Source organism: Ursus arctos, unplaced genomic scaffold (genome assembly GCF_023065955.2).
Source record: "Ursus arctos isolate Adak ecotype North America unplaced genomic scaffold, UrsArc2.0 scaffold_21, whole genome shotgun sequence".
NCBI classification, from domain to species: Eukaryota; Metazoa; Chordata; class Mammalia; order Carnivora; family Ursidae; genus Ursus; species Ursus arctos.
In genome coordinates this window covers 40,394,748-40,407,439 of record NW_026622886.1, presented here as the reverse complement: position 1 = coordinate 40,407,439, position 12,692 = coordinate 40,394,748, and the positions used below count along the sequence as shown (strand labels likewise).

General features: G+C 40.9%; 1 protein-coding gene across 1 annotated transcript; it reads right to left on the bottom strand.

The window, feature by feature from the left end:
* Positions 1 to 2,233: 2,233 nt before the first annotated feature.
* IL22 (interleukin 22) lies at positions 2,234 to 6,609 on the bottom strand. Its single transcript, XM_026499627.3, has 5 exons — positions 6,424 to 6,609; positions 5,930 to 5,995; positions 5,669 to 5,812; positions 4,677 to 4,742; positions 2,234 to 2,311 (listed from the first exon to the last, which is right to left on the bottom strand). Exons 1-5 carry the CDS (start codon positions 6,607 to 6,609, stop codon positions 2,234 to 2,236), a joined length of 540 nt encoding a protein of 179 aa, XP_026355412.1.
* Positions 6,610 to 12,692: the final 6,083 nt, after the last annotated feature.

The window sequence follows — 12,692 nt, the reverse complement described above, 5'->3', positions numbered from 1 at the left end:
ATCACAGAAAGGGTCACGCACCAGTTTCCTCTGGCTCTACTCCCATTCTCTCCAGTAGCATTGTCACCTCCCCCGTAAACTATTGTGCTGAGCTTGCTTCTCGTCTTACCCCTCCTAGACTTACTCTCCACCCAACACCAAAATGATCTTTTTCGAACATGAGTCATATTAAGTTTTTCCCACACTCGAAACCCTCCAGTGGCTTCTCATTGGTCCTAAATGCTGGTTGGTGTCTCTGGGGGCTTATGTCTCATGCAACCTCGTAGATTAGTCTTCCTGAACACCTGGCTGTTGCCGTCTGCTACTGGGGGAGGGGATAACCAAGGCCTCTGCCAATGCCAAGAACAAGAGCAGTGCTGATAGGGCCACCCAAATGCTGCCCGCTGCCACCTGCTCCAGCAGGTACCGATGATCATGTCAAGACCCTCTGAGGAATTTGGACTATCTCATGGAACTGCAGAATTTGCCAGCACTGCCCTTCGGAATTGAAGATCCTGGTACCTTATACTTTATGTTCATTAGCACCCAGAATTTTTAAAAAAATCTCTTTATTTCAGACTCCTTGCCCTAGATGGAAGCATTCATGAATCCAATTCTAAGCACATTCTTTCATTTATGGCTTAATTTCTAGACACATTGCTCCATAATTGGTCAAAAATAAGTACAATCCCAAATTTTGCTAAGTTATTACACTGAGATGCATTTGGAAGAAGAGAGGAAAGAGTCCTAAATCCCAGCTTATCCCAGAAACAATTATAATTCTATTATTTATGAAGCTTAGCTTTGGGACCTGTCAGCATTTGGGGCTCACACCCAAAAATATTAACTCCACTTTACCCATGAATGAACCTGCAATTTACAGATGCGCTCACCAGTCACCACCAGACTTGACCTAATCCTGCAGGAACTTGACAAAAAATTGGTGAGTGACCTGTACAATTAACCGGGGGTTCCTGACTTTTCAGAGAAGGAAACACCGTAGACAGTCGACCACTGACCCACTGACCTCTCCTGACCACTGACTTTCACTTTCTGTGGAAAAAAAAAACCACATTCCTCAATGCTGGAGTCACTTGTCCATTCTTCTAGACAGAACCAGTCCAACCATCTCTACTGCTTCTCTCTTCTCTCCATCACTGCACAAATTTCGAAGACTCCCCAGACTCAGTCCTCTTCCCCTTTACTTTATTGCCTGACTTAACAGGACAGCTGAAGAATGCCTTCCCTAATAGATTCAAACTAGAGCTAAAGTATTCCTCCACAGTAGGAACTACTGTATTTGTATTTCTCTGCCGGCAATTGCACTCCGTTCTTTTATCCACAACTGTTAATGAGGCCAATGGATTCTTTTCGGTGTCTTACTGTTTTTTTTTCAGAATTACATGCTGAGTCAACATAATACGTCTATGTAGGCAATATAGCAGCAAGCCCAGAAATCAGATAGACCTCGCTCAATACAGGTCCACTACTTATAGTCACCCCAATGTTTGTAACATGTCTCTGATTCCGTTTTCTCACCTTTAAAATAGAGCTCATACTAACAGCCACCTCATTGGCTTAGAATCAAGAACCAAGTATCTGAGGTCCTTGGCCCATTTAGCAAATGGGATGATTACATGATGACGATGGTGATGGTGATGATGGTGACGGTGACGATGATAGTAAAGGGATACAAATCACAAAGACACAAGACGTAGGATATCGAAATGTTTATTGAGGTCAAATAAACATAGATCCATAATTACTGTCATAAATATAAATATTAGCTTTATATTTAAGTAGCAATATCATATAATGCTTGTACAAATAAATCTATATTATTAAAATGACATAAATAAAATGTATACTGACAATAATAAATAAATTCATAAATATAAAGTATTGATCCTGGAAATGAAGTTATTTAGGGTTTTTTTCCCTAAAGGAAGGGGAAGTAATCCTTTTTATGGGAATAGACAATTGTTTTAAAAAAATAAATTTCCGTGTATTAAACACCAACTACCATAAAGTGTTATCAGTAATTCTTAAGCTTGGAAGGTCTACCTTCTGGTCTTCTGGACACAGGCGACATCGTTGTCTTCTTTAAGCTAAGCAGGGGTTTATTTAGAATCTGCCCATGATTGTAAAGCTTGGCTTCCCATTTTCCTTTTGGTAAAAGAAAACCTGTCGGGGATCTTATTGCTATTTCTAACAGGCAAAAAGGTTAGGCGTCCGTTCTCCAGCTTTGCTCTGGTCAAATGCAGGCATTTTTCAGGGCTATAAACAGCAAATTCAGTTCTCCGATTGCTTTGATCTCTCCGTTCTCTCCAAGCTGTAAAAATAAGAACACATGAGTATTTGAGCATTTATACCAGGCTTTTTAAAGAGGAACAAATTAGAAAAAGATGGTTAGGTCGCTGGAGACAGAAACCAAGCTTTTGCCTTTTGTAAAGGATTGCTAATAATACCCTTTTAGCAAGAATATAATATGATTTGCCACAGACCTTAAAATTATGGCTAACTGAACTGAAAGGGCGCCAGCCGGCACCACTCTCCATTCTATCTGCACTAATCAAGCTGTTTCAAGCCACTTCCTCACCAGAGCTGTGCGGGCCTCTGCGGGACCGGACGCCCCCCGTCAGGCCTGGCCCTGCCTCATCCCCTCACCACAGTCTATGACCAACTAATTATAACAGCTCAGCTCACACAGCTTTGAATCAAATCTGCACATTTACCAGTACATGTGGGTTTTTTCTGTTCCCATCTCCCGAACAAAGAGAAGAAATACAGGTCTTCGCTTTTGTGGGGAAAATACCAAATAAGTCCCATCCAGTTGCTTTCATCAGTAGAAAGCCGGATACACATTCTAAACACCCTTTCTTTCCTCCTCCTTCCAAGCCCTATGTGAAGGAGGCTTTCAAACTCCACAGGAGGGGAAGGCAAATTCGAGTCCAAAGCATCTTCCTCTGAAATCCCTCTAATCTATTAAATTTGCTCTAGATTCTTTCAAGGAAAACCGTAAGCCACCATTGTCCTCGATGCGTTGTTCTCCTTTCTCTTCCTGCTGTCTCATCAGTCCCCCTTTCACACTTCCTTGGACATAATGCCAAAAGGTACTTCTTACATCTCAAAGACGCCGAAGAGCATAAAGAATGTTTCAAGTTCTCTTGCCCTCCCGTCTCTCCTGCCTCTCCCACGGCCTGCCGTGGCAGAGAACTAGCATCTCCAAGACCGCCCTCCCATTTCAGCCAGTGTGCCCTCAGGTCAGCTTCCTTGGAGTAACATCCCTCTCTCACCTACACTTTCTGGAGCTACCGGGTTAAAAAAAAAAAAAAAAAAAAAGGCATAACGTCTCTTCCACATGGCACCCTACTGCAAATGTGAAAGTCCATTCTCTCAAAATGGGTTAAAAGCTTTAAAATCTATCTCCCCACATGGATCCCCCTCTCACACTGCATTTTTCTAAAGCCAACAGAGTAAACCGACATCAAGAATTCTTCAAACCGGAAGTGCTTTGCATCTTAACATTCAGCCCTCCACACTTGGGTAAGAGGCCCATGAAAAGAGACTTGATCTTCATAGTGAAAGAACACAAAGCCTTCGATGATCAAAGAAAGGGTCACATTCATTAAATCATGATTGGGAAGAAATATTTTTTTTTTAAAGAAACATCAAGGTGGAGAAAGAGAAGATTGAGGTTACACCTGTTACTAAAAATTCCATCCGCTAGAACCTTCGTGCTGTTGAGGTTTATTTGGTTGCACCTGCTTGCAAGAGTATCACTTTCGCTGCTAGCAATCATTCCTCTGGTTTTTGGATGAGTCACAATTGCTAGTCTGAGCCTTCTACTAGTGTTCTTCTCCCCAAATAGGCCACGTGACAGTATTCTTCTCTGTACAAATGCACAGTAGCCTACACCAGATAGATGCTCACTGGGGACTTGTCGAGGGAGGGAGTAGACCAGAAAGGAGGGGGGGAAAGAGAGAGGAAGAAAAGAGAATTTCCAGTTCAGACTTGCATTCACTCTAATAAATCCAATCTGTTTGAAACTGCATAAAAGAAGTTGGGGGCGGCTCACTCTCGCTTTTAAATTAAAATCAATAGCTGTGAGGTATTATATTATGATAATTAAATATAAGTATCAATCATTCCAGAAATTCATCCTATAGGTAAGTCCCACTCTTCTGCTACGGTTGTTCTAGGTGTATTTCTCCAAGTTTTAGACCACCAAGTCAATGGCTTCCAAAATTACCTCAAATAAATTTGTCCCCAGGTACTTCTCTGTTTTCGAACAAGTGCTTGTTCAAATTACGTGAATCAGTAGGAATCTCGAATTTCCTGAAGAATTAGAATTAATACTAAAAGTAACACAAATTGCTGCTGGAAAGAGTGCTGGATGGAATTCAAAAGACCTGCTTTCTAGCCCTGGCTCTGCTACTGGTCATGCCCAGAACATGGGGTGATGAGATTAGAGGGCCTCACTTCCCAGCCATTCTATGATTTGCAAAATTTGGAGATTTATTTATAAATATACAGATATATATAATAATACATATATGAACCTAAATAATCAAGCCGATGTAGGCAAATCAAGGAGAAAATTCTATGTAGGGAAAAGAAGAAAGAAAGGGAAGGAAAGAAAAGCATCATTTGTCTCTCCTGTTTAATAGACTAGCGTTCATAGCTATTAGCGGTACCTTTGTCACTGTGTCCTTCAGGTTCTGCACATTTCTCTGGATATGCTGGTCATCGCGCTCGATATGCTACAAAATGAAAACCAGAGCACTTATTTTAACACTGTTATACTCAAGCTTTGTGAACTTCGGCGTCCCGAACTGAGGTGTGTTACGATGCACCTGGAGTTAAAAGTTCTTAGCAATTTTGCCCACAATGACCTAGATTTCCCCAGTGACCTAGATTTTCAGAGCTCTTGAATTCCCTTGGACGCCAAAATCCAGTCATTTCCCTTACATGGGACCTCTCTTCATCTTTGGGAAATCCTACTGAGGTTTAAGTTTGTGGAAAGAGTGGAGTGGTTTATGCAAATTCTGTGAAGAATAAAACCCTAACTCTACCAAAAAAAAAAAAAAATGCGTGCTCAGAACAAGAAACGGACATAAAATGTCTTGTGTGAACAGGAGGCCTTCGTCAATAAATACTAAGTCCCTTCACTCTGCCCACTCCACTCCAGTCTTTTGTCATAATTTTAAATGTTCAGAGCCATCAAGGTCACAGACCTCTGACTCTGTCACTTTTCGTGACATCCAAAGGGCAGCCATCTTTGCCCACCGAGCGCTGAACACTTACTCTTCCTGTTACCTTCCCTCTTCCCATCCCTTCCATCTATACTCGGGGCATCCATGTCCACATCTAGGCATTTTTCCCTACAGTTCCCAACACCTTTCTCATCTCACATAACCTGAGTTGCTTTTTCCCAGGGACAAAGGGGCCATCTGTGCTCTTTTCTTTCAGACCCCCTTCATCACCATATATTCAAAATGTGACTCAACTAAAGTGAAAACAAATGCCTATGATTCTAAACGACTCTTGCGATGGTGGTGCTGAGGCACCTCTTGCTGCCGGCATGGGAAGGGTCAGGGCACGTTGGCAGAGAAGGGCTCTAAAGGGAAGAAGGGGGGGAAGGCAGGCGAGTAGGAAAGGGTGGAGTTAAGCTGGGAGAAGAACTCACACATTGGCTTAGCCTGTTGCTGAGCTTGGCCAGGAAGGGCACCACCTCCTGCATATAAGGCTGGAATCTATGGGACTGGGGAAGCAGCACTTCTTCAAGGGTAAAGTTCAGCACCTCCTTCATCAGATAGCAGCGGTCTCCCATCTGCAGGCAAAAGTGAAACAGCAGGGGTCATGTTAGAGGGCAGCCAGAAGACCCAAACCATCACCACCAGCATCCAAATACCCGTGGGTGGCCTTGCTCGTCATGACTATGGCTTACGTTGACTCCGTGGAACAGTTGATCCCCAATGAGACGAACATCTGTGTTGTTATCTGCCAAACTAGCCTGGAAGAGAAGAAAAGACTAAGTGCCTGGACATCAAGGAGATAGAAGAAAAGTCTGTGAGTAGAGATGCATTCTATCCACTCTCCCCAGAGCAGCCCCATGAATACTAAAGAAAGAATTCAGATGTGTGCCTGAGTTGAAAATAATGCACAGAGGAGTAAGGGGGAAAACAGTCAGGTGGGCTCATAAATGGCCTATTTGGAGTAAAACTCAATGCACATATTTTCAAGGCCAAAATGGAAGGTCTTCTGGTAAAGCCCAATCTCCAGAGTCTCTAAAGAGACATAGAAAAGAACCTCTGGTCTACCAGCGAGGATAGATGATGGCTTCTTAAAGATCTTAGCAGCGCTCTGGAGAAACTCTTAGGAACTATTATCAGGTTCCAAGTAGAGAAGATGCGAAAGAGAGAGAGAGACTGAGATGGGTACCTCCTCAGCCAGCATGAAGGTACGGTTGGTGATGTAGGGCTGCTGGAAGTCGGAGCTGTTGAGCCTGCAGGGAGAGCCGAGGGGCACGGCTGCTCCTCCCTGCACCCACAGGGTAATGAGAAGGAGGCAGCTGGCGGCCGGAATTCCCATAAGGGAAGGGCTCCCAGACTTCTGCAGGGCGACCATCGCAGACAACTCTAACGGGAGCAAATGGTGACTAGAAACAGAGAACCTGGTATCAAGAGAACAAGAAGCAAAAACATAAAGGCAAACCATTAGGTATCAAGAAATATATCACATCATTCGAACCCATCATACCATGTTTGCTGAAACACTTACCTGTTTCGATGATTCTGCTTGTGAGGGGAAGCCAGCAGCTGCTGCTTTTATAGCCCCCAGAATGCGTATTTTTTTGGTACAAAATATGACATCAGCAATTATCTAATTTCCAGTACTGTCTTCTGAGAACTACCTAACCACCGTAGGAGCCCACAAAACGCCACCTCCTATTTTTCCCACCTTGAAATGCGACTGTTTCCCTAAAACGTCACTATTAGGGCCCTGAAGGTGTTTTTACAGATAAATCCCAGAAATTGTCTAAACCCCACTTATTTTTCAAAGAAAACAATTGCTTTGTCTTCATAGATTCCAGATTCAGTGTAATATTTTTTTGATCTTCTGTGTAGCTGAGTAAACAGTTTGGTCAGGGACTCATTTTCCCACCAGCTTCATAGATTCTTATCTCATTAAAGGTGATCAGAAATAAAGGACCTGTGTCCTATATCCTGTGCTTTAAAATAAATAGCAGTGATAGCTTGGAGGTAACTCCTTTTTAAAAAATAATTTTATCTCTTTTTTTTAACATGCTAAATCCTAAGGAAGACTCACATTTTTAAAATAACCGTGCTGGCTTATCTAAACACTGTTTTCCCCATTCTGTGACTTTCTAAAGTGATCTTAACAATTATGGTAGATGCAAATAGATGTTAAAATTTTTCTTATTGAGGGGCACCTGGCTGGCTCAGTCAGTGGAACATGTGACTCTCTTGATCTTGGGGTCATGAGTTTGAGCCCCACATTGGGTGTAGAGATTACTTAAAAATTTTTATTGAATTATAATCAGTATCAGTTTAAATTTGGAAACACAAAGTCTCAGCCATCTGATCACTATTTTTCTTAACATACGAGTATTTTAAGAATACAGTGGATATAGTAACTCATCTTAAAATCTTACCTGTGTTCATTCTAAACAGCACTCAAGTTAAGTCTCAAAGTAATATTTCCAAAAATCTTATAACAATTTGTATTATATGGATGTCCAAGGAAGAGAAACTGGCAATATAGTGATTATATGTCGACTTCGAATTATTAAAAATACATTGAATTCTAAACAACCCCTAAAAACTAGACTGGAAACCCTCCCAAGGGGTGGAAGCAGGGAGCATGGGCACTGATCTATTGCGAGGAGAAGGAATGGGCAAATTTGTTTCATCAGATTTTTCTCCTCACAACTAGTCAACATCAGGAGCGGTGAAGAACTGGAAGAAGGAAAGTCAATAATTATAGAATCTTGAGCATTGGTGAGATGGCAGAGGCCCAGGTGGAGCCACAGGGAGGATTAGAACACCATGATGACACTGAGCATTTGGGAAGATGCCTTAGGAGTCAGAAGCAAAGGGAAGATTCGGGAGAGTAAATAAATCTAGACCCGTTCCACACATTTGCTTGAGGTTGTTCGGGAGCCCAAGATAAGGAAACTCTTTTTCATCCAATTTTCTATCATATGAGATATGGCCATTTTTGTCCAAAACTCTATAATTATATTAGCACTAGGTTTAAGCTATCCTGTGGATTAAATAGGCTTTTGCTGGTTTGCCTGAGAACCTGACAAGCGTACACCATTTTGTTCCCATGGAAAATAAGTTTCGACAACATCGAATTATATGCTTTCCAGGGAAGAGTCTTAGCCTGTTTTATCTTTGTATCTCCTACACTTGAAACAGTGCCAGACACATAAGAAGAAATTAACAAAAAAGATGTCAAGTGGATAGATATACAGATCTGTGAATTTAAATAACTCACTAAATATCTTTGGGAACATGCATGGAGGTGATTTGGGACTGCCTTTACAGTACTTTTAAAGCGAGGGTTTGGCGCAGTCCTCCTTGCCAGCTTTGTTATTATTCCTGAATAGAGAATATATAGGTGTGAAACAAAAATAGAACACCAAAAAAATTGCAAACAGCAGCGGTGTGATTCATTATACAGCCCTGATGGACAAGCGTCAAAAAGGTAGTGTTAACGGAGCCAAGATCTTAGGCTTCCATGAGCTTGACCCCACTAACGTGAAAATCAGCACTGGGATTTCTGAACAGTGATACAAGAAGTCTCAAAAATATTTGTTATTAGGAGAGTTGTGGAGAGTCGTGAGAGAGAGAACACAAGCAAAGGGGGAAGAAGGAGAAGCAGGCTCCCCACTGAGCCGGGAGCGGGCGGTGGGACTCAAAGAGGGGCTCAATCCTGGGACTCTGGGACCATGACCTGAGGCCAAGGCAGAGGCTTAACCGGCTGAACAACCCAGGTACCCAGCATTTTTTTGAGGTATACATCTCTGCAGGAGAAACAGAACTTCAGGTAATACTCCTCAGTACAAGACACATGATCGTTATTCTCTGCAAGTTTCCTTCTCTCTCCTCTCTCTCTCTTTCTCTCTCTCTCTCTCTCTCATCCCGTGTGTGTATGTGTGTGTGTGTGTGTGTGTGTGTGTGAGAGAGAGAGAGAGAGACCTCCCTCTCCTTATCCTCCTTCCCTCTGCACCATGCACCACCACCGCTATGCCTGCCGTAGACCGCTGCTAACGTACTTATGTACATTTCTGAATCCTTGTAAAACATGAAGTGTTGGTGAGCCTGTGTCGGTATTTTTATTTTATAGGAATGGTTCTCTTTCTTAATCTTTCATTCAGCGCTGTGGTCTTGCAATCTATCCGTGTTGCTATAAGTAGATCCTTTTGCTAGCATGCCATTCCATAGTGTGTATCCATATTTCACCTTCTTGTTCCCCTTCAATGGTCACCTTATCCATCTCCAATTGCTCTCTACAGACCCTGCAGCACTAAGCAACCTCATCCAAGTCATGTGATGGTATGTTTCTGAGATTATCTTTGGAATAATTACCCAAGAAGCAGGTACACTGGGTCTTAAAGATAACTTTTACTGACTTTTACTAGATACTGCCAAACTGCTCTCCAAAAAGACAGCATTGATTACTCTCTCAAATCATTGAACGGAGGTTTGTTTCTTTACATCCCCACCCACACTATCTAGTTCAGATTTTGCCAACTTTTGGAGGTTTACAGTACTATCTTATTATTGTTGTGACTTGATTTTTTTTCATACACTTGGAGCCACTTGAGTTTCCCCTTCTATGAATTGATTGTTTGCACCAGTTGCCCGTTGTTCTAGTGGGCTTTGGTCTTTTGGTGGTAGTGGTGGTTTGTACGTTTCCTGTAGATTTTATATATTATTTCTTTTTTTTGCTTGTAGGCATAACAAACTCTGCTCTCAATTTGCATTCTACTAACTTTGCCTGTTTTTTTTTTTAACAGAAACTTAATTTGGATGACATTTAAGACATTACTTTTTGTTACATGGTTTGCACTTTTCAAGGCTTTGTTTAAAAAGTCTCTTTCCACCGTAGGTCACAGAAATATTCTTCTATCTTTTCCTCTATTTATGGTTTTACCTTTTACAATCAGGTCTTTAATGGCTTTTTGTATATGATGGAAAGTAGAGAATCCAGTTTATTTTCCTCCACATAATGAGCCAGTTTTCCTAACACAGTTCACTAAACAGTAAGTCCTTTATCGTATGTGAATTTCCATATATAAAAAGCTATCTCTGAACTCTCTGTTTTGTTCCATTGGTTTACTTATTTTTCTTTTTGTTCTTGAGCCAGTTTCATAATATTTTTATTACTGAGGAATTTCTTTATATCTGGACAGAAAAGTCTGCCCTCTTTGCTCTTTTTCAGGGCTGACTTAGCTGTTTATGGACCTTTCATATATTTTTCACATAAATTCTATAATAAATTTGTCAAGTTCCTGTAAAAAAATATGCAGAAGAGACTTTGATTGGGCTATCACTGAATTTGAGGAGGATTAACATCTTTATAATATGAACTCATTCCATCCAAGAGTATTTACCATCTCTCTACTGCTTAAGATCTTTTATATCCTTCAGTAGTGTTTCAAAATTTTCTTCATTGAGTCTTGTGTATTATTCTTATTTTTATATTTTTAAAGATTTTATTTATTTGAGCGAGAGAGATTGAGCAGGGGCTGGGGAGCAGAGGGAGAGGGAGAAACAGACTCCCCACTGAGCAAGGAACCTGATACAGGGCTCGATCCCAGGACCCTGGGACCATGACCTGAGACGAAGACAGACACTTAACAACTGAGCCACCCAGACACCCCTTATGGATTATTTTTAATTCCTGGTCACCTTATAGGTGAAGTAAGATATTTAACTGTTATTAATCATTTTCACCTTGGTGTGAATGAATACCAAGCTGGGATTATTGGGATAATCCCTCCTGGGAAAATGAAGAGAACAATCTTTTCAGGGTCAGCAGGGCAGAGAGTTAGAGGTAGCCAGCAACGAAGCCAGAGATATTTTACTTCCCTGTTATGCTCAAAGCTGACCCATGCCTACCACCCCTGTTAACACCCTGCCCACAAAGACACTTGTCAACCATAGCCACCTTTCTCTCCTTCCTGAGGATGAAACCTTGTGACTCTGGACTGATTTTATTTTCAAGGGGAAGACGATACCCACAGGAATATGTCATAATAGAAATGAGTTTATTTTCTTCTCTAGTGAAACCAAGTACTGAGATCAGTTTGAATGGTACAAGAAAGCAACATTTATCCAAATGCCTCACTACGCTAGCACATACAAACAGAATCTGGCGTTGGCTCCCTATTGTCAGTCCTCTGCTGTCATAGATTTTCTAAATCACTAAGACTATCCCAGTCTTTTATTTCATTTGTTATTTTGACTAGTAAATAAGTTTTTGAAAAATCGTAATTCACACTTGCTTATAATACCAGATAGTCAAAGTCATCGTTAATTAGCTAACATCAGTGTATATTTTATTCCAATTCTCTAATCCATTTTAGAATTAGTACTGTTTCTCACAATCGTTCCCATAGGTTAAATACTATTTTAAAACATAACTGTAAAAAATTCCTGTTCAAAACTGTGTATCTTGGTGCATATTTACCAGACCCTCTTAGTCTCTGGGGGAAAATTGTGGGCCGAGTAAACTCAGCATTTCCACTACCTTGTTGACCTTTTTAAAATACAGGTGATCAAATACAGTTCCAATCCTGAGGTGATTTGGTTTTAAAATATCATAAACATCATCCTGAGAAAATACCTTTTTTTCTTTCTGTTTGTCACTGTCCTAATTCAAGAGCTGTGCGTGTGCTATGCGTACGATGAAATATCACGAATTCAGGCTCGTTGGACAAGACGTGCCTCTGAATCAGCGGCAAGTCTAAAGTGCAGCGTGTTTTAAAAGAGGTGTAATTTTGTTACCACTTCCAAATTCAGACAACCAAATCAACTAGGCTAATAATATTTTGTTCTGTTTAATAAATACCTATTTTGTTACTGTTTGAATATTTTACCACATAGGGGTTCTTGGACTCATGTTTAACACTTTAAAGAAACACAGTAATAAGTAACATAGTAATTATGTTGTAGCAGCCTTAGGGTTAATCTGAAGTGGGCTTACTTTTGAGAGAAAATCTTGAATGTACCTAAATGCAGATCAGAGGACTGGAATTTAAACTACACTCATATTAGTTAATTATGATTTTAGAAAAATTAGAAGATCTATAGAACTTGAATGAGTAGAGAGGGAATTAAATGTAAGAGCTGGATGGAAATAGTACTTGAAATACCTAACGGGCTGACAAAGGGAGGAGTTACAATAAATAATAAAGCCATAGACAAGTGGGGTCATCTATTGGAATATACAACTTAAATGCAGGAGTGTAAGCGGAAATGTCTGGGTGAGGTTTGCGAGGAAATAAAACAGAAACAGAGCTATTCATAGGGTACCAGGTGGGTGCTGGATGAGAGAAAAGGGGGCAATATGCTTTATCCATTCATTTACTCATTCATTCATTCACTATAAGATCAGCTCCATAAGAGCTCAGACTCCATCTGGCACAATCCTTAGACCATCATAGGCTCTTGATA

Bases quoted from the DNA above. Each gene is read 5' to 3' on its own strand.
- IL22 (XM_026499627.3), bottom strand. From the start codon at position 6,609: ATGGTCGCCCTGCAGAAGTCTGGGAGCCCTTCCCTTATGGGAATTCCG. The intron at 5,996-6,423 runs GTACCCATCTCA...CTTCTCTTCCAG, and splicing joins CCTTCATGCTGGCTGAGGAG to GCTAGTTTGGCAGATAACAA. The intron at 4,743-5,668 runs GTGAGTTCTTCT...TTCATTTTGTAG, and splicing joins GCAACAGGCTAAGCCAATGT to CATATCGAGCGCGATGACCA.